General features: G+C 56.8%; 1 protein-coding gene across 1 annotated transcript; it reads right to left on the bottom strand.

The window, feature by feature from the left end:
- Positions 1-6,327: 6,327 nt before the first annotated feature.
- Positions 6,328-21,458, bottom strand: D2HGDH (D-2-hydroxyglutarate dehydrogenase). Its single transcript, XM_040972415.1, has 9 exons — positions 20,731-21,458; positions 18,488-18,545; positions 17,611-17,750; positions 16,767-16,960; positions 15,892-16,060; positions 15,372-15,515; positions 12,509-12,651; positions 11,047-11,212; positions 6,328-6,960 (listed from the first exon to the last, which is right to left on the bottom strand). Exons 1-9 carry the CDS (start codon positions 21,071-21,073, stop codon positions 6,701-6,703), a joined length of 1,617 nt encoding a protein of 538 aa, XP_040828349.1. The 5' UTR covers positions 21,074-21,458; the 3' UTR covers positions 6,328-6,700.
- Between the last annotated feature and the right edge of the window lie 691 nt (positions 21,459-22,149).

The following is a 22,149-nucleotide window of genomic DNA, read 5'->3' as shown; positions in this document are numbered from 1 at the left end:
TAACTTCGCCTGCATGTCTGCTCGAGCCTGCGGATAACCAACAGGCCTCAGAGCATTTCCTCACAGGATGAGGAGCCTATGCCATGATGAACGGAATCTGCCACCTCTAACAGGAGTATGTTCATTGAAAGGGACATTAAAAGTCTTTACACATGGGCTGGACAGTTTTACAATCGGCACTGGGACAATACATCAACACCCAGTACGTGAAAGTAATAAAATCTTTCTTTCTTAAAGGGCACTCCACTTGCAATCTGTTCTGTTCCAATTTTGCTCACAGTGATTGATAAAACTTGTCTTTCAGAATCCAGCACCTTCTCAGAGTAGTCACCATGCAGGGGGCACAGCCATTGGCCATGGCTGTAAATCCCCAGCTTATAAGACAGATCTGTCAGAAGGAACAGGGAGAGCCCAGCGTGGTAGCCTAGTGGCTTAAGTCCTCGCCTTGCATGCTCCCAGAGCCCAGCCACTCTATTTCCCGTCAAGCTCCCTGCTTGTAGCCTGGGAAAGCAGTCGAGGATGGCCCAAAACCTTGGGACCCTGTGCCCACATGGAAGACCAAGAACAATCTCTTGGCTCCTGGCTTCAGATCGGCTCGGCTCCGGCTGTTGCAGACACTTGAGGAGTGAACCAGTGGATGTAAAATCTTTCTGTCTGCCCTTATGTCTGTAAATCTGACTTTCCAAGAAAAATAACAAATAAATATATTTTTAAAGATTTGTTTATTTTTATTGCAAAGTCAGATATACAGAGAGGAGGAGAGACAGAGAGGAAGATCTTCCATCTGATGACTCTTCCAGCCTCGCCTTCAACACGCCAGGAGCCCATATGGATGCCAGTTCTAATCCCGGCTGCTCCACTTCCCTTCCAGCTCCCTGCTTGTGGTCTGGGAAAGCAGTCGAGGATGGCCCAAAGCTTTGGGATCCTGCACCCGTGTGGGAGACCTGGTGGAAGTTCCTGGCAATCAGCGCAGCACCGGCCGTTGCAGTCACTTGGGGAGTGAATCATAGGGTAGAAGATCTTCCTCTCTGTCTCTCCTCCTCTCTCTGTATATCTGACTTTACAATACAAATAAATAAATCTTAAAAAAAAAAAAAACAGGGAGAGATTTCCAAACCCACAACAGGCACAGCCTATGCCCGCAGTCAGCAGGAAACAGCTACTCAAGATATGAGGAATCGTTCAGGACTCTGAACACTAGGGTTGGGAAGCTGAAGGGGAATGATACAGATTCTGTCCACTGCTGGTTTAGGGTTCCAGTTGGAAGCCGCACCTGCCCTGCCCTAGTCACCCTTCCCCTCACTTGGGCCAAGGGGCCAGGCCACACAATCACTGGCCTTTTGAGCTCAAGAGAAACATGGTAAGGTGGAGGTGCTCCCCTGCCTTCCTGCAGACATGGAGGATGGAAGGTGGCAATCTCTCCCACCTCTCCCTTCCCCGCCTCCTCTGTCTTCAAGCATGGTTACCTTCTAAACCTCACCACTTCGCAGCAGCAACATGGGGATCAGCCCAGCCACAGCCAGATGGGCCGCTCCTCAGCCTTCCCCACCCTCAGCCTCTGCCTGTGTCCCCCAACCCTGGACAGAGAGGCCACATCAGACCCCAGCTGACCCTCAATCTTCTCAGCTACTGTGACCTGGCCAAGCAAGGCTCTGCTCTCACCTGGCTGCTGGTTGACTCAGGGACTACCCAGGGCCACCTACTCCTCATTCACTGTCCCACATTATCTGATGCAAGCCTCCCCCATCATGCTCTCCCTCCATGGGGCATACCAACCATGGGTGAGACTGTCCATCTCCATAGGAGCCAGCTCCCCCAGGAATGGAGGGGCAGCTGCTCCCAGCTTCCCTGCTTTTCCCATAAGAGTGGTCCCAGGCCTCTATACCCAAGGCCACCACTGCCATCCTACAAGGGACCATCCAGGGCTGGGCCACACACATCCCCAGGCATTGCCCCTGCCTACCCCTTCCTGCTGTAGGCCAACAGATCAGGGTCTACTGAGGGGCTCCCAGCCTTGGTCAGTCCCTCAGGGGTCAGGGTCCAGGCCACCAGTGACAAGGAGCAAGGAGGAGCCACCTGAGTCACTGCTCTGGCCCCTCAGGCTCACTCAGTGGGGATGGGCCTTTACAACTCTATATACCTGGGGCCAAGCTGATAAGGCTGCCTCTGCAGAGAGCCTCCCCTGCCCTTGTCCTGGCCTGCAGGGTCACACAGCTTGGCACAGACATGAGCCTGAAGCACAGTTTGTTTGGCGTCCTGAGTATCCCCCAAGCTGTCCCAGGACAGCCTTCCCCAGTCTGCAAATCACAACCCCCAGCCAGCTCACTCTTAACTCCAGGACAAACCCAAAGGCAAAACGTTTTTGATAAAGAGGACTCTCCTCTCTCCTCCCTTGGATGTGGGCTCCTCACCTGCCAGTGGAAGGGATAGGAAGCATAACCAGTCATAGCTGGGAGCAGCTGGCTGCAGCAGAGTCCCACATCCTGCTGTAAACGTGGGAGCGACTGTTTTCCTTCTGATAAGTGAGAAGATGAGCTCTGGTGACAGATGGGGCTGCAGCTCTCCTTGTCGGGCAGTTCCGAGCCCTACTCCCTCTCCCGTGCCACCCTCTCCTTGGCCAAGTCTGAGGCCACAGCGCAGGGCCCCACCTGTGCTGCCAAGGCCACACGGGCCCCTGGGTGAGCAGCTGGAGCCAAGACGGGGACAGGGATGGCTCCAGGGATGCCCAGCCCCAGCCAATACTGAGCTGCCTGGTCTCCCCAGCTCCAGAGCAGGCCAAGGAAGCTCCCTCCCTGCCCCTTTCCACAGGCCCCAGGATGGGCCAGAGAGGGATGGGGCCCGAACCCTCTGTGAGCCCTGGTGTAACTTTAGCAGCCATGTGCCAGCCCAGCACCTCTTTCCTCCATGTCCCATATTATCAGGGAATGGAGGGAGCTGACCTGAAACTTCCAACCTGATCTTTCCAGAAGTTTCCACGATAAACTCTGCCCAGCCCAAAAGAGATGCCCAGGTGAGGAAGCTATGGGGCAGGGTGGGGGAATGGAGGTGCCTGCGACCCCTTACTCTGCCTCCCTGCTTTGGGCCTAGGTCCTCACTCCCTGACCCCCAGCCTCACACCCACACAAATATGTCTAGGGAAGGCCTGAGCTGACCCAGGGCAGAGTGTCTCTTGGGACTTCTCTTCTTGGTCAAGGGGAACTCTAGAGTCAGCCCAGCCCCTTGCACTCCCTGGGGCACCTGGGTCAGGCCCTGGCGGTTCAGAAATGCCAAGGCTGGCACACGGCTGACCGAGCAGATACCAGGGGCCCAAGCCCAACTCAGACACGACCTTGAGAGCAGCAAGGAGCAGGCAGGCAGCCTCTAGCGCTCCCCACAGTTGGACACAGGGCAGAGGGCCACCATCCCTCCCCAGCCCCAGCTCCCGGCCTCCAGGGCTGGCAGGACTGTGCTTGTGACCTCAGCTGCAGGAAGCTCCTCTCTATCTGCCAGCAAACCTTGTGCTTGGTGGCAGCAGAATCTGAGCCCTGGCATGGTTCTAGGAAAACAAACAGGGGGCCGGGAGGGTGACTCTGCCCCAGCAGGGGTTCAGCCCCTCTTCTCCAAGGCCATGGCCAAAGCCACCTGGGCCTCTGGAGACTCCCACACCTAGGGTCACTGAGACTGCAGCACCTGCACAGGCCTCCTGCCATCACTGACCTCAGGGACCCTGGATAGCCCCAAGTCCTGAGAGAGGCCCCAGCTCAGGGCGCAGCCACCAGGACTGGCCCCAAGGCACCTTCACAGCTTGGTATTGTCCTTGAGGACAGGGGTGGGGTCCCAGATACAGCTGGTCACATTCGTTTTGGTGGGTACATGAAGAGAGAGTGGGTACAGGTGCTAGGGTGAGACCTCTGCCCTGGAATCTCCCCCAGACTGGACAGTGAGCCAGACATTCCTTACCACACCCACCTTCCCCCGGCCAGCCAGCCAGGAAAGCCTGCAGTGGGGCTCCAAGACCACCACTGCTGTCCTGCAGGGGACCGTCCAGGGCTGAGCCACACTGCCCACCCAGCAGTAAGTTGGGCCGAATGAAACCAAAATGCAGACCTCAGGGAAGGGCTGGCAGTGACCCCCGCATTCACACTGACTTCCCTCAGGCAAAAAAATGGTCACTGAGGAGACCCGAAAGCTAGAACAGGCATCCTTGGGCGCCAGCCTTACCTCTGTGAGCCACCCAGTGTGGACAGCATGCTGGCCTGGGTTCCCAGTGGCAACTTGGGTCTCACCGCCTCAGGCCTGCCTGCTCACAGGTCCTGGGCACAAGCAGCAGCAGGTGTGGCCACTGTGTGAGCGTGAACTTAAATCCCCAGAGCTCACCTGCCAGCTCAGGTGCAGGCCACGCCTCCCTCTGAGGGCTTAACTGTTCTGCCAAGAAGAACCGGACCTTCCTTCCTCCATCCCTGGGCACTGGCCGACGGAGGCCCACTCTGTGACTGGGCTGGTGCTGCCCACTGTAGGTAGCTGAGGCCTGTGTGGCCTGACACCCAGCTGGTAGCGTGGCACACCATGGACCTGGGAACATGCCCAACACAGGGACAAGGTGAGGGGCATGATCAGGTCCCAAGATGTCTTCTCACCCTGCTTGTTCCTAACGAGGTGCAGACAGCAGCGCTGTACTCTGGGGAATGCTCAAGTTCAACACCAGAACAGATTCCCATAGGTCAGGAACCTTCCTCTCCAGAAAATACAAATACAGCGACCCACAGTCTGATCCCAAGGGTTACAGTCCACACAGGCAGAGGCCAGCAGTGTGGGAGATGGCCATGGGAACCTTCTGGAATGGGTGTGCAGCCAGGAGGCAGCCACATACACATGGCTTCCCCAAGTCCCTGCCCCTTAGGGTTGGCCCTTAGCATGGCAGTCCCACAGTCCAGCACCCAAGAGAGGCCTGGAGCCTGAACCATGGCTAGGCACTGAAGACTACTTGTCAGGACCCTGGGATAGGCCCTCTGAGCCCCCACAATCCACAGCCCACGACAGGTGAAGGGCAAACCCCACCTGAAAGGAAGCTGGGCTGTTTCCTGTTCTATTGCCAAAGACTGTCACCCTGTGTCAGCTCCCCCCACCCCCAGCCCCAACAGTACAGTCACACGCCAAGACACAGGCCTGAGGCCAGAAGCACCCAGGCTGGAGCAGGAAGAAGGGTTAAGATCAAGCAAGGTACCCCCAGCTCCAGGCTAGCCGGAATTGCCCCCAGGCCATGGGGAGGTGGCCACCTGTGACCAGTGGTGTCTGAGCCTGTAGGAGACATGGCCTAGAAACACCCTGAGATGCAGACAGCAGGTGCACATCCACAGCCAAGGCCCAGCTGGATGGCACCACGGCCACCCACCAGCCACTTTCTGAGAGGAACAGCCCTGGGGGTCCAGGGCCTCATCCACTGCTTCTGTGCCTGTCTATAGGGAAGGACAGGTTTGGCTTGACCCAAGGCCAGTAGGGAGGCAGTGGGGAAGGGGGCACCGCCCATATTTGCTTCTCCAGTTGGCACTGCTCAGCTGGCTAGGGGAGCCCAGAGGCGCCACAGGGGACAAAGGGTCCATTCTCGGGTCTGAGTTTCAGCTCCAGCAGGGCAGGGAGGAGGGCTGCTTCCTGTCCCCACAGCAGCTGGGAAAGGAGGCCTCACACACAGCTGCACCTGGCTCCTGCTTCTAGCGAGGTCCATGAGGCATGGCTCCTATCAGCCACTCTGGACATCCTGGCCAGCCTGCATGCCTCTTTGACCGAGGGTTTCACAGCCACAAATCCAGAAGGTGGCTGGGGGAACTGGTCAGACTGAAGGCATCATCTGACTGTCCAGCCACATCCCACAGAACACCTGTTGGTACACAGACTGGCCAGGGGGGCGAGGGGCAGAGGTGGAAACTGACAACCAAACCCAGCCCTGCCATGGTTCCTACACACACTGGCTCCCAGCTCCCACAGAAGTATCCCAGCTCCCCCACCTGCCTCTCCTCTCTCAGAAGGTAGGTGGAGGCCCTAGGAGGGACAAAGCACTAGGAGTCTAGCCCCCTGCACCTGCCCCTCTCAGATACACTCAGATACAGGTACACTCTGTAGGTCACCCAGGGTAGAGGCTCTGAGACCAATCAGTTTTTATGCAGAGTCCTGACCACTCAGCAAGAGGCAGGTCCTGGGGAGAGCCATGCGTGCACTCTGAGGGGCCAACATACCAGGGATGGCCACCCCAGGCCCATGTACTGTCAGATGCCCCTGGAGGCAGTGGTCCAGAAAACAGCCTTCCTGCTGCCTCACACACACCCTTAGCCCCAGGCCCATGCCCTCTCCCTGCCCGCTACAGGCAGCTCCTACCCTGTTACACAAGGTCTTCTCATGTTGCAGCAGCTTTGGACTAATCCAAGGCCAGCGCCAGGGTGTGGAGGCACAGGCTGCCGGCCCCCAGGTGGTATGGCCATGGCACCGGAAGCTGCCAAGAAAGCTGTCCCAGAGCACCACAGAAGGTGGACAGAGCCAGGAGCCTGTGGCCAGTGAAGCTGTTTACTGGGGACTCACGAGAGCCAGAGAGGAAGTGCTCGCTCACCCTGTGACTGCTCAGCGCAGCCCCACAAGGACCCCCAGGGTGGATGCCAGAAGCCACAAGCATCTGGGAAGGAAGCTGCCCACCCACTTGTCTGGGAGGACCTGGGGCGGGGAGGGGCTCCCATCAGGCCTGGGAGGGGAGTGTCTTGTAGGGGTTCAGAATGCCCCTGGGGTCCAACAGGAGCTTGAGCTGTTGCATGAGCTGCACCGCGGCAGGTGCCTTGCTGTAGCCCAGGACATCCCTCTTCTTGAAGCCCAAGCCGTGTTCCGCGCTCACGCTGCCCCTCTGCTCAGCCGTCCACGCATACACATAAGGCTCCAGGGCTCCCAGTAGCGAGGCACTGAAGGCTTCTGCTGTCACATTGAGGTGCAGGTTGCCATCCCCTGAGGGGTAGAAACACATGGTCAGCAGGGCCCCAACCCCCAGCAGTGCCCCAGTGGTGACCAGGGTGCCCACCAGGGACCGGGGCAGCTTGACCCTATGGAGACCATGTTCCTAGTCCTGCTAGCTGTCCCTCCTAGCTCCACCTCCGAGGTGGCTACCCACAGCTCTCATCTTGCCTGCTGGCCAGGGCCTACAGCCCCTAAGTCGCATCTACCATGGAGCGTCTGGGGCATCCCCACCCTACAGACATCCCTGGGGTCACTCGGCCCAATGCACACCACTGAGAAACCCCAGTGCTCCCAGTCAGCTCCTCTCTGGCCTTGCTCCCACTTCATAAGCACCTCCTCTTAGGAACCCACAGGAGCCAGCTGGACACTGGCCTGTGCAGAGCCAGAATGGAGCCAGCCTAGTCAGGAGTAGGGAGAGGACGTGGCAAAGACGAAGAGGTGTGGACACAGGGATAGGGCCAAGAGGACCTGGCCACCCCACCTACAGTAGGCACTGCCCAGAATGCCAGGGCAGAGACGGGGACAAGCTGTCCCCAATCAAGAAGCACTGAGGCCAGTCAACAGGCCACTCTGGCCACAGCCGCACTGCCTGGATGTCCTCCTGGGCCTGTAGGTGTGCAGTCCCATGTCACCACTGCCTCTGGGCTCAGTCTTGGCCATCGCGGCCACAATGAACAAGTGGATGGAAGCCCTCTTTGTCTCTGCCTCTAATTCTGCCTTTCAAATAAATAAATAAATAAATAAATAAATAAATCTTTAAGATAAAGAGAGAAAAAACAGCAAACCCCAGGGACCATGCTGCCTTCCCCTGAGGACTCATGATCTTGGCGAGGGCATCCCAGGGACCTGAACTGTCCCAGGGAAGAAGGGCTATCCTACAATGTCCGGGCACTTCTAGCAGCTGCACCCACACCTCTTCCTGCCATGCTGGGGCTGAGGACACACCCCCAGGCAAGCAGCTCATCCTTGGCCAGGCCACAAGCAGTGCGCACAGGTAAAAGCTCAGAAGTGCAAGCAGATGTCAAAAGTTCCACACGGCAACACGGGCTGGGGAAGAATCAACAGCAAAGATTTCCTATACTCAGGGAAGTAAAATTAATAATGCCAAGAGTTAAGACAGCACAGTGACATTCTAAACAAAAACTGGCCACGGCAGATCAATATTCTTGAAAGCTGACATGCAGAACTCAACGGACAGGTACAGAGCAAACAGACACTGGTGGACTGAGGGCAAACCAAACAAAGTCTCCTCTCATGGCAGTCAGGTGAGACAGCAGGCAGGAGGCCAAGTAGGCTGGACACTACCAGGCAGGATCCCAGTGACCATAGCAAAGGCAGGAGGTGGCAGACACCCTTCCCCAGGCCACCAGCAGGGACAGTTAGGTGGAAGGGCTGCCATCCCAGGGGAGGGAGTGCAAGTGGGTGTCTACCAGGGGCCAGTACCTTCACATAGAGCATCAAGCCCACATCCCACATGGTGCTGGTTCCTGTCCTGGCTGCTCCATGCCTGTGGCTTAGTGGAAGGACAGCCCCAAGGTCTTAGGACCTGCACCCACATGGGAAACCCAGAAGAAGCTCCAGGCTCCTGGTTTCTGATTGGCTCAGTTCTCCCCCTTGTGACCACGTGAAGAGTAAAGCAGCAGACAGAAGATCTCTCTCTGTCTCTCCTTCTCTCTGTAAATCTTTCAACAAAAATAAATAAATCTTTGAAAAAAAAAAAAAAACCCTTTGTTGGCTAGCAGCCATCTGGTAAGCCAGGATAGGTGCCTACATGTATACAGTAGCCATGGTATTGAGGGTCCAGCTCTGGGTACTGCACAGGGATGACCCATCCTGCAGTGGTATCTGCAATTTCCTCCATGGTTGGAATTCTAAGTCAGAGACTCAGAGCTGGGCCTCCTCAGTGGCTTAGATGGAGCAGTGGACAGCATATCCAGATGCAAATAGAGAATATGGCAATACAGCAGAGCCTGCACAGGACTCCTGGTACCATAACCAGTGACGGAGGACAGAACAAATTGATCAACTACTCCAGCCAAGAGCTGGCAGTGAATTCTTGAGCAAATGGAAACCCTAAGGTGGACTATGTCAGCCAATGGAGTCTGGAGAGATTTCATCGTGACTGGAGTGGCAAGATCAGCAGCAATACAGAACTGCTGAACTGTCAAGACCACTTGAGCAGGACTCTTGGTGCATGCCCCACATTCATTGGGGACCCTGGGATGGTTGGGAGGCTGGGTGTGGCTTCTCCCCTTCCCCCAGATATAGGAAGGAAAAAAAGAGAATGTCAAAACAATGGTCACACCCACATTCCTCTAGCCCTTGACCCTTTGTACCCTAATCAAATATGTAAAAATTATCAAAATAAAATTAATAATTTTTAAAAAAGAAACAAGAAAGCCAGGTGCCAGGAACTTCCTCCAAGTGCTGGTGTGCCCCACATGGATGCTCAGAATGACTGGTGCTGGACAGAAGGGCATGAGGCTCAGTGTGGAGGTTTCACAGTAGAGGGTACAGTGTGGAGGGTACAGGGGTGCAGTGTGGAGGGTACATGGTGCAATGTGGAGGAATGTGCAGAGTTCAAGGTACAGGGTGCAGTGTGGAGGGTACTGGGAGCAGAGTGGGGCATATAGGGGCTCAGTGTGGAACATACAGGGGTATTGTGTGGAGGGTATAGGGGTACTATGTGGATGGTAATGGAAGCAGTATGGAGAGCAGAGATTGCAGTGTGGAGGGTGCAGGGTGCAATGTGGAACATACAGGGGTGCTGTGTGGAGGGTACAAGGTGCAGTGCAGAGGAACTTAGGAGTGTAGCCTTGTGCCACCTACTTGGGGTTTAACGGTTTAAGGGCTCCTTGTGCTGCCCAAGGACACAGGATGTCTCTTTCTGCTACTAGGACTCCATCCTGCTATCACAGGAGATGTCTTCCTGCCACAGCACAAGTGACCTTCATCACCTAACAGAGCTGTCCTGAGCTACAGCAAGTCCTGAATCTGTCTTCTTGTCACCCACAGTAGCAGCTCCAGGGCCTACAACGGTGGGCCCAGCCCTCAGTCCTTAGTTCTGCCTGAAGCTGCATCCCAGGCCACTGTCACTCCTCTCTGGGGTAGGTCTGTTTCCAACCCAATTAGTTTTATTTGTATAATGAAGCCTCTGTCTGCCTCTGTCAACCTCCCAGAAGTGTCTTCCCAAGGCGTGGCAACACCAGTCACGTTACCCACTGTCCTGCACCCAGCTGTGACCATGCATGTAAGGGTGTGGTGGCACCTGTGCTGTCTATGCAGGTGAGTGTGTATTCACCGGCAGCTAGAATGCAGCCTGGGCCGCATCTGCTCCCAGGCCAAGAGCCTGTCCCTGCCATGCCTCCTGCGTCTGAGGCCCACCTCCTTCCTGTGGAACAATTTGTGGTGTCCAGTACGAATTTGCTGCCCTAACAAGAAAGAACCCATCCGGGCCCGGCGGCGTGGCCTAGTGGCTAAAGTCCTCCCCTTGAATGCACCAGGATCCCATATGGGCGCCGGTTCTAATCCTGGCAGCCCAACTTCCCATCCAGCTCCCTGCTTGTGGCCTGGGAAAGCAGTCGAGAACGGCCCAAAGCTTTGGGACCCTGCACCCGTGTGGGATACTCGAAATAAGTTCCTGGATCCTGGCTTCAGATCGGCATAGCATCAGCCGTTGCACTCACTTGGGGATTGAATCATTGGATGGAAGTTCTTCCTCTCTGTCTCTCCTCCTCTCTGTGTATCTGACTTCCCAATAAATAAATAAAATCTTAAAAAAAAGAAAGAAAGAAAGAAAGAAAGAAAGAAAGAAAGAAAGAAAGAAAGAAAGAAAGAAAGAAAAGAAAGAACAAACCCGTCCAAACCTGGTTCTGAGAGCCTCCATCTGTGGAGAGGATCCTCTTAGAGCTCCCTGCCACAAGTGAAGACTTCAGGCTTCAGGGGCAGCACCCTGGCCCCTATGTCTCCACATGCGTCCCCATGAGCCTCCTGTGTCCAACATTCACATGATTGGGAACGTCCACCCATCCACCTCTGCTCTTCCAAGGACCTCCTGTATGGTCAGTGTCCACTCACCCAGGTGGCCGTAGCCCACCACGTTCTTGGCACTGGGGCCGAGCCGGACGCGCACATCAGTCACAAGGTCGTAGAGCCGCTCCACAGGCAGCGAGAGGTCATATTTGTACACATAGCCATCATGGCTCAGCGCCTCCGTGATCCTCTCTCTCAGTGCCCAGAGAGTCTAGGGTAAGTGGAGACAGGCATAGAGCTAGCACGCCCTGCCAGCCAGAGCCAGGGCCACGGCCAGAGTCAGGATCAGGGCTGGAGTTGGGGACAGAGCCAGGGTGTGCAAGGGACCTGCACAGGGGCTACGGAGCCTGGGGACAGTGCCAGGGCAGGATGGGAGATTGGCTCCTGCCAGTTAGGGTCAGTGCTAAGGCCAGGGTGGGGGTAGAAGTCAGGATTAGGGTCAGGGTGTACAAGGTGTCAGTTTGGGAGCCACAAGATCTGGGAGCCACACAAGGTTTGTTCCTGACCACTTACATGTAACACACTCCCAGGGACAAGGTGTGTTCCTGACCACCTACATGTAACACTCCCAGGCAAAAGACACGTTTCATATCACTTACATGTAACACTCCCAGGCACAAGCCATGTTCCCTACCACTTACATGTAACATTCCTGGGCACAGGGTGTGTTCCCTAACACTTACGTGTGACATTCCAATCACAAAAACTAGTGACAAATAAGAAGCTCTACTAACAAACAGGAAAAGAGCCCGTGAGGCTGACTGCAAACCACCAAGCCAGTAGCTGCTTCCAGCTGCTCCTCTAGTCATTCCTCTGCTGCTTCCTGCCCCCTAGTGGCTGCTGTGCAAAAGCTATCCCGGTGAGATGCCATCTCTGCCCAGGCCCTAGAGAAGGGACCACAGCTGCTCAGGCCCCATGGAAGGTAACCACAGCTGTCCACTTCCCAGGTCCCACGGCTTCCCATCTTGGTCTCCTGAATCACTGCCTTCTCATCCAGAAAATTCTCCATGATTTCAGCCACCGTCTGTCAGCCTTGCAGTTATTTGCCACCCCTCATTTCAGAGGGACCTACAGGCCACACAGACCCAGTCCTGCAGCTAGGGTAGAGGCTGGGGACAGAGCTACCTACATCTGAGGGTGACATGCAGGTCACAGCTCCTACAGCTGAGGTGAGGTAGGGACACAGTTCCTACAGCTATAGTGAGGTAGGGACGCAGTTCCTACAGCTATAGTGAGGTAGGGACGCAGCTCCTACAGCTGAGGTGAGGTAGGGATGCAGCTTCTACAGCTGAGGTGAGGTAGGGACGCAGCTCCTATAGCTGCGGTGGGCTCAGAGCTTTCAAGTTTTGAAGGAGCTGCATCTCCACATCTGCATCCAGAGCCAGCACCCTCAAGGCACCTTCCCCAATAGGTGGTCTCTCCCATCCTCCACCCTGTGCCACTGTAGGAGCTGTGTTCCCCACTCCGCACGAGGACAAAGGTTTCGGGAGGCAGCTTTGGGCAGCACCTGGATCTTCCTCTGGTCGGTAGCCACAGTGCCATCAGATACCAGACCGGAGCTCAGCACATACTCTAGGAAGTGACCCAGCTTCTCGGTGTCATGTCCTGCACTGGAGCCTGACGTCTCGACCAGGACATAGAAGGCGCTGTCTGGAAGGAGCAGCAAAAGCAAATAAAGGGCAAAATCTGAGCCGCTCTGATAACCAGGCCCAAAGTTACAACCACAGGACAGGCAGCTCTCAGCAGGCGTTGGGACACATTGGGTTAAGCCATCGTTTGGAACACCCATGCCCATGTCGGAGGCTCGGTCCTGCTTCTCAGCTTCCCATCCTGCTCCTTTCAGGCCCCAATGCCCACATGGGAGACTGGAGAGAGCTCCAGACTCCTGGCTTCGACCTGGCCCAGCCCCAGATTTCTCTGCTTCTTTTCCTTTTGTCATTCTGCCCTTCAAATAAACTTTTTTTATTAAGGGTCCTATTGGGCCCAGAGCAGTAGCCTGGTAGCTAAAGTCCTCGCCTTGCATGCACTAGGATCCCTCATGGGTGACAGTTTGTATCCCAGCTGCTCCACTTCCCTTCCAGCTCCCTGTTTATGGCCTAGCAAAGCAGTCAAAGATAGATAGCCCTGTATGAGACCTGGAAGAGGTCTGGCTCCTGACTTTCAGCTCCATCCACTGCAGCCCCTCGGGGAGTGAACCAGCAGATGGAAGATCTCTTTCTCTCTGTAAATCTAGCTTTCCAATAAAAAGAAATAAAATCTTAAAAAAAAAAAAGAACCAATACTCACCAAAAGGTGATGGTTTAATTTTTAAAAATAATAAAAAAAATCCTACAACATATCCCCACAGATCACTCCAATCCCTTCAGGTCCTTATCCTCCCCTACTGCCCTTAGTTTCCCATTTCTGTATTTATCCTACAAATTTACTTATAATTCTATATTCAATTTTATTACCCAAACCTCTCCTTTATATTCCCTTACCCCCACCCCTTCCATTAATCCTATACATCAATTCCCACATCTCCTACTTTATAATCACCCTTTACAAAAAAACCCATCACCCACCCCCCCCCCCTACTAACAAACCACACAATAAAACACACCACACCAAACCCCACCCCCACCACCAAACCCCCACAAAAAAACCCCCCCCCCCCCCACCACACCACACAACCCCCCCCAACAACCCCACCCAACACCCCAACCCACCCCCCCCCCCACCACCCCCACAACCCACCCCCCCCCCCCACACCCACCCCCCCCACCAACAACCCACACCCAACCCCCCCCCACACACCCCCCCCCACAACCACAAAACCCAAAACAAACCCCCAACCCCCACACCACCCACACACACACCAAACCAAAACCAACCCCCCCCCCCCCCCCACCCCACCACCCCCCCCCCCCACCCCAACCCCCCCAACCCACCACACCCCCCCCCCCAAATATTATATATATAATAAAACCCCCCCCCCCCCCCCCCCCCCCCCCCCCCCCCCCCCCCCCCCCCCCCCCCCCCCCCCCCCCCCCCCCCCCCCCCCCAAAAAATATAATATCCCCCCTTCCCCCAATAATAGCCCCCCCCTTTGGGACCCTGCACCAGTGTGGGAGACCCGGAAGAGGCTCCTGGCTTCGGATTGGCTCAGCTCCAGCCATTGCAGCCACTTGGGGAGTGAATCAATGAACAGAAGATCTTCCTCTCTGTCTTTCTTCTTCCTTCTCTGTATCTGTCTTTCCAATAAAAAATAAATTAAATCTTTTTTTTTAAGATTTATTTACTTATTGGAAAGTCAGATACACAGAGAGGAGGAGAGTCAGAGAGGAAGAACTTCCATCCAATGATTCACTCCCCAAGTGAGTGCAACGGCTGTTGCTATGCCGATCTGAAGCCAGGATCCAGGAACCTCTTCCGGGTATCCAACACGGGTGCAGGGTCCCAAAGCTTTGGGCCGTTCTCGACTGCTTTCCCAGGCCACAAGCAGGGAACTGGATGGGAAGTGGGCCTATATGGGATCCCGGCACGTTCAAGGCGAGGACTTTACCACTAGGCTACGCCGCCAGGCCCTAAATTAAATATTTTTTTAAAAAAATTTAAGCTTGCAATTTCAAGGCTACTGTGAACTTTTTATGCTTTAGTACACTAAATGCGCATTTCCTTTTTTTAAAAAAGGATTTATTTTTATTGGAAAGGTAGAGAGAGGAACAGAGACAGAGAGGACGATCTTGCCTCCGATGATCACTCCCCAAGTGGCCATAACGGCTGGTGCTGTGCCGATCCGATGCCAGGAGCCAGAAACTTCTTTACCACCAGGTCTCCCACAGGGTCCCAAGGCTTTGGGCCATCCTTGACTCCTTCCCCAGGCCACAAGCAGGGAGCTGGATGGGAAGCAGAGCCGCCGGGATTAGAACTGGCAACCAAATGGGATTCCAGAGTGTTCAAGGCGAGGACCTTAACCACTATGCTATCACGTTGGGCCCTAAATGCGCATTTCTACAGTGGCACTCTCTTAGCAATGCATGAATGTTTCTTCCAGTAAAATCTGACCAGTCTTCCTAGGCTGGGGAACACATTTGTTCCTGGCAGGCTAGAGACTCCTGTGGTCACACAACAGGCTTCCTCCCATCACAAGAGTAAAACACACAAACAAGAGTTAAAAACAAGGAAAGCTAGAAATTGGAAAGGAATCCTCCCAGCATGTCAGCACGGTTTCTCCCTGTCTCTCACCACAAGCTCACAGGGACCTGGGGAACTGCAAACTCACTGTAAGGGCAGCCTCCCACAGGGCCCCTCAGCCTCCTAGCGACCCACCTGCTGCCCAGGAACCATGAGAGCCACAATGAAGGGACAGGGACTGCACAGCTTCATACCTTGCACCGGGCTGGCCAGACCAAGGTGCTGCCTGACCAGCTCCATGCACTTTGCATCCATGAACTCAAACGCAGAGAGGATCTCACCTACCATCGCCTTGCAGGTGGTAAAGGTCTGCAGGACCTCAGTGAATCCTGGGCAGCCTGCAGGAATGAGTGTGTCAGGGAAGGGATATCTCAGGACAGGGAGTGTATCCCTGCAGGAGTGAGTGTCGGGACAGGGACTGAGTCAGGGCAGGAGTGACTATGTCAGGACAGAGGATAAATGTGTCAGTCCAGGGTTGTGTTAGGGCTCAGTGAGGTAGCCTGCAGGGGGTCACAGTGGTCAAGCCCTGCCCAGGAGAGGACCTGGGGCCCAGAGCTGTGCCCACAATCCCAGGCCCCCTTCAGGGCAGCAATGCCAACCTCCCATGGGTGGTGGGTCAATTCAGTTACCCATGCCATCCACTGCCCAGGCTCCAGGGGAGGTAACACTTGCTCTGAGCCCATGTTCCCACCTCCCTTGGGTGCTGGGACCTACCCAGGAATGCCACATTCACGGCCTTGGGTCTAGGGGGACACAGGATGGACACAGCAGTGATGACCCCCAGGGTGCCTTCTGAGCCTATGAAGAGCTGCTTCAGGTCATAGCCCGTGTTGTCCTTCCGCAGGGAAGTGAGGCAGTTCAGGACGGTGCCATCTGCCAGCACCTGGCAGGAAGAAACGACTCTGGCCTAGCAGCTCCCCTCCTCCCACTGCAGAGGCTAATTCGGTCCACTCCCATTCGGGGCACCTCAGGGCACAAGCCCCCTAACCCTCACCCAGAAAGGACAGGCCCCAGAGTGGAGCCAGCCTGACATTGCCCAAAGCTGAAGCTAGAACCTCAAGACCCCCGCCCTAACATCCCCCACATACCCAACTAGGACATGTCACTCCAGGTACATCATGGGACAAGGCATAATGGAGGAGTAGGGATACACCTGGGGGAGTGGGGCACATCTGGGAAATGAGGGCTTACCTGGGGGGAGTGAAGGCTCACCTGGGGAGTGGGGCACACATGGGAAGTAAGGGCTCACCTGAGAGAATGATGGCTCACCTGGGGAGTGGGGCACACCAGGGAGAGTGGGGTACACTTGGGGGCTGGGACTCACCTAGGGGAGTAAGCGCTTATTTGGGGAATGGGGCACACCTAGGAGTGGTGAAGACATCAGAAATCCTTACTGCCCCAGGACCCCCTCCTGTGTTCTCAGTTCTGTCCCACCTCCCACCTCCCACCTGTCTGCTGGGTCACCACCAGAGCGGTTCACACAGCACAAATAAGCAGGTGCCCAGTGATCCCTGAGAGACCAGAGCAGATATATCCTGAAGACACGCGGCCCTCACCCACCAGGCAGCCTCATGCACCTCCCTGCTCACCACTTCCAGGCCCAGCACAGTTCCGCGCAGCGAGCCATATCGCAGAAATCGCAAGCCACCTGCATTGGTGGCCACATTGCCCCCAATGTGGCAGCTGCCCTTGGCACCCAGGTCCAGCGGCATGATGAAGTCCCGTGCCTCCACGTACTGGCTGAGCTCCTCCAAGATGCAACCCGCCTGGCACTCCAGGATGCCTGCAGGTAGGAGCAGCCACAGTGCCCAGCTAGGCAGGAACCCACAGAAGGAACATCTCACATAGAGCCAGGGCCAGCAGCCTCAGCCTCCACCGGTGATGCTGGCATCCCATATGGGCACTGGCTCACATCCCAGCTGCTCCACTTCCCAACCAGCTCCCTGCTTATGACCCTGGGGAGGCAGCAGAAGATTGGTCCAAAGTCTTAGGCTCCTGCACCTGCCTGGGAGACTCAGAACTGGTTTCAGATCAGCCCAGTGTTGACCACTATGGCCATTTGGGGAGTGAACCAGCAGATGGAAGATCTCTCTGTCTCTCCAAATCCCTCTCTAACTCTGCCTTTCAAATAAATAAAAAACAAATATTTTTAAAAAATCTTGTGAGGCAAAAACAGAGAACATACACACAAACACACCCATGTGCACACAGAGCAGAGAACACTGCCATGAAGCAGTGCTCAGCTGGGGATGCTTCTGCCCCTTCCCCATGGTGGCTCTGACCATAGCAGTGCGAAGTACTGCAGGGGTCACTGCCCCCCATGCCACATGTGCAGCCTTACACCCCTTACACCCCTTTGCAGGGCACTGCAGGAGGGGTCACAGGGACCACGCAGATCATCAGGTAGACTATGCGGGGGACCTGTGGACTCACCAGACACGCTGTGAAAGCTGAGGACCTGGTTCATGAGGGCAGTAGACAGGATGATCTCATCAAAGACGGGGACACTGCCCCCCACCATGCCTGTATTGCCCCCCTGTGGAGTCACAGCCAAGTTCCTCTCATAGCAGTGCCTGTGTAAGTGAGTGAAGGTGAGAGAGAGTCAGATCCAGCCCCCATACCCACTCACCATCTCAGAGGCACCCAAGGGGCCATGCCGGGCGACAGGGAGTCAGGCCCAGCCACACTCCCACACACAACCTCAGGGGCACCCACGGGGCCATGCCAGGTGACAGGGAGTCAGGCCCAGTCACACTTCCACACACAACCTCAGGGGTGCCCAAATCCTGACTTCTCTTACTGCCACCCATCACCTGCCCACCCATCACCTGCCCACCTGGACAAGGGGTGCCGATCAAGAGCCCAGAACTGCACAAGGTCAGGGTGGGTGCTAAGTTCTAGGCTGGCTCTGCTCTAACTCTAAGTGGCTCCAGTCCTGGGGTTTCCACCCCTGACAAGGGAGTGCTGGATGGAGGCTCCTACTTCAGCACAGCCCTGCCCCAACCACTGTGGGCACTAGGGGAGTGAACCAGAGGATGGGAAATATATGACCCTGTTTTTATCCCTGCCTTCACATAAAGAAAAAAGAATAATCTTCCATTGATGCCATGCCCAAGGCAATGGCAGCCGATGTCTTGCCCGGATCAGAGAAGGCTTGTTTGAGGCTCATCGAGAATCCGCTGGCTTCCACACCCTGTGCCCCAACCTTGCTCATCAGTCCTCAGCTCCTGGCCAGTGCAGCTTCACGCTGAAACCAGCAGGATCTGTGGGAACAGAGGCCAGAGGCAAGGCAGGGGCAGTGCCCTATTACCTGAGAATGTGAGACACTTCATCTGTCGTCCGCGGCCTCAGCAGCACCTGGCTGCAACCTGGCAGGAAAAGCTCTGGTTAGCCAGCAGGAAGGACACAGCGTATTCACTACAAGGGGCCCCACAGCAGCCACCCAAGAGCACTAAGATGCCAGGCCAGCTCTCACGTGCTGCAGCGTGAGTACCCCTGGCCCAGTGGGCAGTGGTTACTCATCCGTTCCAGACATTGAAAACAGAAGCACACAGGGCACCCTATTGTGTGAGTGTTCCCATCCACGGAATGCACAGAAAATCTGTGTCACCCCAGGCGGCTCTGCATGTTAACAGCGGGGTTCCACAGGGTGTGGGCACCTATAGCAGTGTGTGAGACAGGGAGTAGCAGCCAGCTCTCTGGCAGTTCTACACAGCAACTCACTCCTCGCCCTGGGCCCAGGTCTTTGTGTGGCCTGGCACACACCCTTTGCCTCTAGGCCACCATGCCGTCCTCATTCCACTGCACAAACCCCTGGATCCTGCTTCCTGCAGAGCCCCTCCCCACTGCTTTGCCACAGGTAATACCACTGCACCCCCTCCCACATGCACTTCTCTTCCCACCCCTACACCTTGGGGTCCCTTCAGTCAAAGTCACTGATGACACAAGGGTCAAACACCAAGCCAGCTGTTATCCTAGCTTGTCCCAGCAGCCAGACCTGACATGCAGGTCCACTCCATCCCAGGACCCACATCTCAGCAGCCACACACATTCCCTCCCTCCAACAAGCCCACCTTGGGTTCTGAGAAGCATCCCAGGCTCTGTTTACCTCTGTCCACATTCCTCTGGTCTCAGCACCCTGAGTTCCAGCATGGCCCCCACCCTGTCCCGTGCCCTGGCCCAACCATCCTCTCACCGTGTCCACCCTGAGATGCCCAGTCCAAGTCCCTGGTTTCCCCTATAGTCCTGCTCTGCCTGCTTTTCCTCAGCCCAGTCAGGGGTGGGTGGCCTGGCCTCGTCCAAAACTCTCCCTAGCTCTCCATCTGACTCCCATTTCCTCCTCAGTGGGTGCCCAGCAAGTTCCTGTCCAAGCCTGGCCTCTCCGCAGTGTCCCATCTTCAAGGAAAAGCCACATCCCCGCGCCAGCCAGGCCTAAACAGCTGGCTTCACAGGGCCTGCTTCAAGGTACTGCGCTGGCCTTTCCTGCCCTGGAGTGCCCCTCGTGCAGCTCCCCAGGCACCTGGGACGTCCTGTGCCCGGGGACCTGCCTTCACAAGGACCCCTGCATGTTGGCAGCACATGCCCGGGCCTGTGAGGTCCATCTGGGAACAGGGCGCATCAGTGATGACACATTAAGAGGCTTTTATTGCAAGCGACACGCCAGTGTTGACAAACGTGCGGTCCCAACCTGCACTGGTGGTGCCTTAACCCTGCAGCAGGCTTCTCACATGAACTGAGTCGGGGAAAACCACATGAAGGGCGTCCCGGCTCAAATCTGACAATGGACCTGGCCCCTCAAACACGGGCACATGCACACGCGGGCACACAGCTGCCCAGAGGGGAGCCTCGGGGTGGGCAGGGGAAGGCTAGTCCCCACTGAGACAGCCAGAGGTGTGGGAGATACCGCCTTCCCAACCAGAGCCTCCACTCCGACTCTTGGAAACACCTTACACACTCAGCCCACAGTGTGCAAACACCTCACACACACAGCCCCACACTGTGCAAACACCTCACACACACAGCCCCACACAGCGTGCAAACACCTCACACACACAGCCCCACAGTGTGCAAACACCTCACGCACACAGCCCCACACAGCGTGCAAACACCTCACACACACAGCCCCACACAGCGTGCAAACACCTCACACACTCAGCCCACAGTGTGCAAACACCTCACACACTCAGCCCACAGTGTGCAAACACCTCACGCACACAGCCCCACACAGCGTGCAAACACCTCACGCACACAGCCCCACACAGCGTGCAAACACCTCACGCACACAGCCCCACACAGCGTGCAAACACCTCACGCACACAGCCCCACACAGCGTGCAAACACCTCACGCACACAGCCCCACACAGCGTGCAAACACCTCACGCACACAGCCCCACACAGCGTGCAAACACCTCACGCACACAGCCCACAGTGTGCAAACACCTCACACACACAGCCCCACAGTGTGCAAACACTTCACACACACACACAGAGCCCCAGAGAATGTGGAAACATGCCGGCGCCCAGTCGGGGGCGGCTCCTGCAGAGCCCGCTCACCTCGCACCATCTTCAGCCAATCCACGTTGGAGGCCTCCAGCTCGAGTGGGTCTGTGATGACCCTGCCGGGCACGATGCGTTCAAAGGCGGCCAGGTCCTCCGCCGACACCTCCGAGAAGGGCAGCCGCTGCACAGCGTAGCGCAGCCGGGTCGGAGTCACCTCAGGGGCCCGGGAGGTGGAGGAGCAGCCCCTGCAGGCCGGGGCGCCAGCACCCCCTGCCTTGACAGGGCCGCGGGGCCGCGGACTGTGCTCCCCTGGGGCTCCGGGAGCGCGGGCCAGCCGCCAGTCCGGACAGCCCCGGAGAAGGCCGAGCGGCCAGCGAGACACCAGGCGCGGCACCATGGCTGCAGACCTGAGGACTCTGGAAAACCACAGCGCAGCACCTGCGGCCGCGGCCAAGGTCCAAGGCACCGGACGGCCAGCGGCCTGGGCAGCGGGAGGCTCCGGCGCGCCCTCTAACCTTCACGGCCCCTTCCTTTGAAGACGTCCAACCTCCTGCCCCGGCCACCCGGCCTTCGCGCTGTCCACCGTGCCACAGGCGCTACCGATAAAGCAAACGCGGGACGCGGCCGTACTTGCTCCACGCATCGGGCGGCGCGGGGCCTGGAGATTCGGCCGGACGCTCCCCGTCAGGGCGGGGCCCACCACCACCACCACCCAACACCGGGGCTGCGGTCACGACCGGACCAGGACTCAGGTCCGGGTTTGCCTCTCAGAAGTCCACGCGGCCCCTCAGCTTGTTTCCAAGGGCCGCGCGCAAAGCCCGTCCCAGCCCAGGGCCGCCGAGCAGGGGTAAACTGCGCCTGCTCCCCGGGGCCCGCCCCGCGAGAGGCCCGCCCCGCCCCTCCCCGCGAGAGGCCCCGCCCCACCCCGCCCCGTGAGCGGTCCCGCCCCGGCCCAGAGCCTTTCCACAGGTCCGGCTCCCTGTGGTCTCGCGTCCTGCAGTCACTGTGGACCCCGGGATAGGCCGAGCCGCAAGTCTCCTGGGGCCTGGGTTTCCGCCTGTAAGTGCCTCCTCCAGGTGGCCTCTTTGGTCTCCCAGTCCCAGGCTGTGGGCAGAAGTGCTTCCTGCCCCATTCTGTTGCACGGGTGCGCCCCCAACAAATCCTTTCGCGGGGAGCATTTTTGGAGCTCCTGACGAAGGCAATGAGGAAGGCAGAGGGCAGGCAGGGCGCACATGCCCACGGTGGTATTGAGCCAAGTGGGGTTTCAGTTGTGGGTTTTTGCTCTCACCTGGAGCAGAGTGATAAGTTTAAGCCTCACACAGGTGTGGGTATAGTGGGTTGGAGAGAGAATTTCAGGAACCAGCTTCCTCGAATTCCGCCCCCCCCCCATTGCCAGGCTTCTTTACAGCTTGTAGGGAAAACGGTTAGGTGGTACCACCTCCAGGTCCCAGGTGAAGGGAAGTAGCTCCTAGG

This window comes from Ochotona curzoniae, unplaced genomic scaffold (assembly GCF_017591425.1).
Source record: "Ochotona curzoniae isolate NIBS_2020 unplaced genomic scaffold, NIBS_Ocur_1.0 contig_2294, whole genome shotgun sequence".
Lineage (NCBI taxonomy): Eukaryota > Metazoa > Chordata > Mammalia > Lagomorpha > Ochotonidae > Ochotona > Ochotona curzoniae.
Note: the sequence above shows the minus strand (reverse complement) of the source record. Positions and strands in the feature narration are given on the sequence as shown.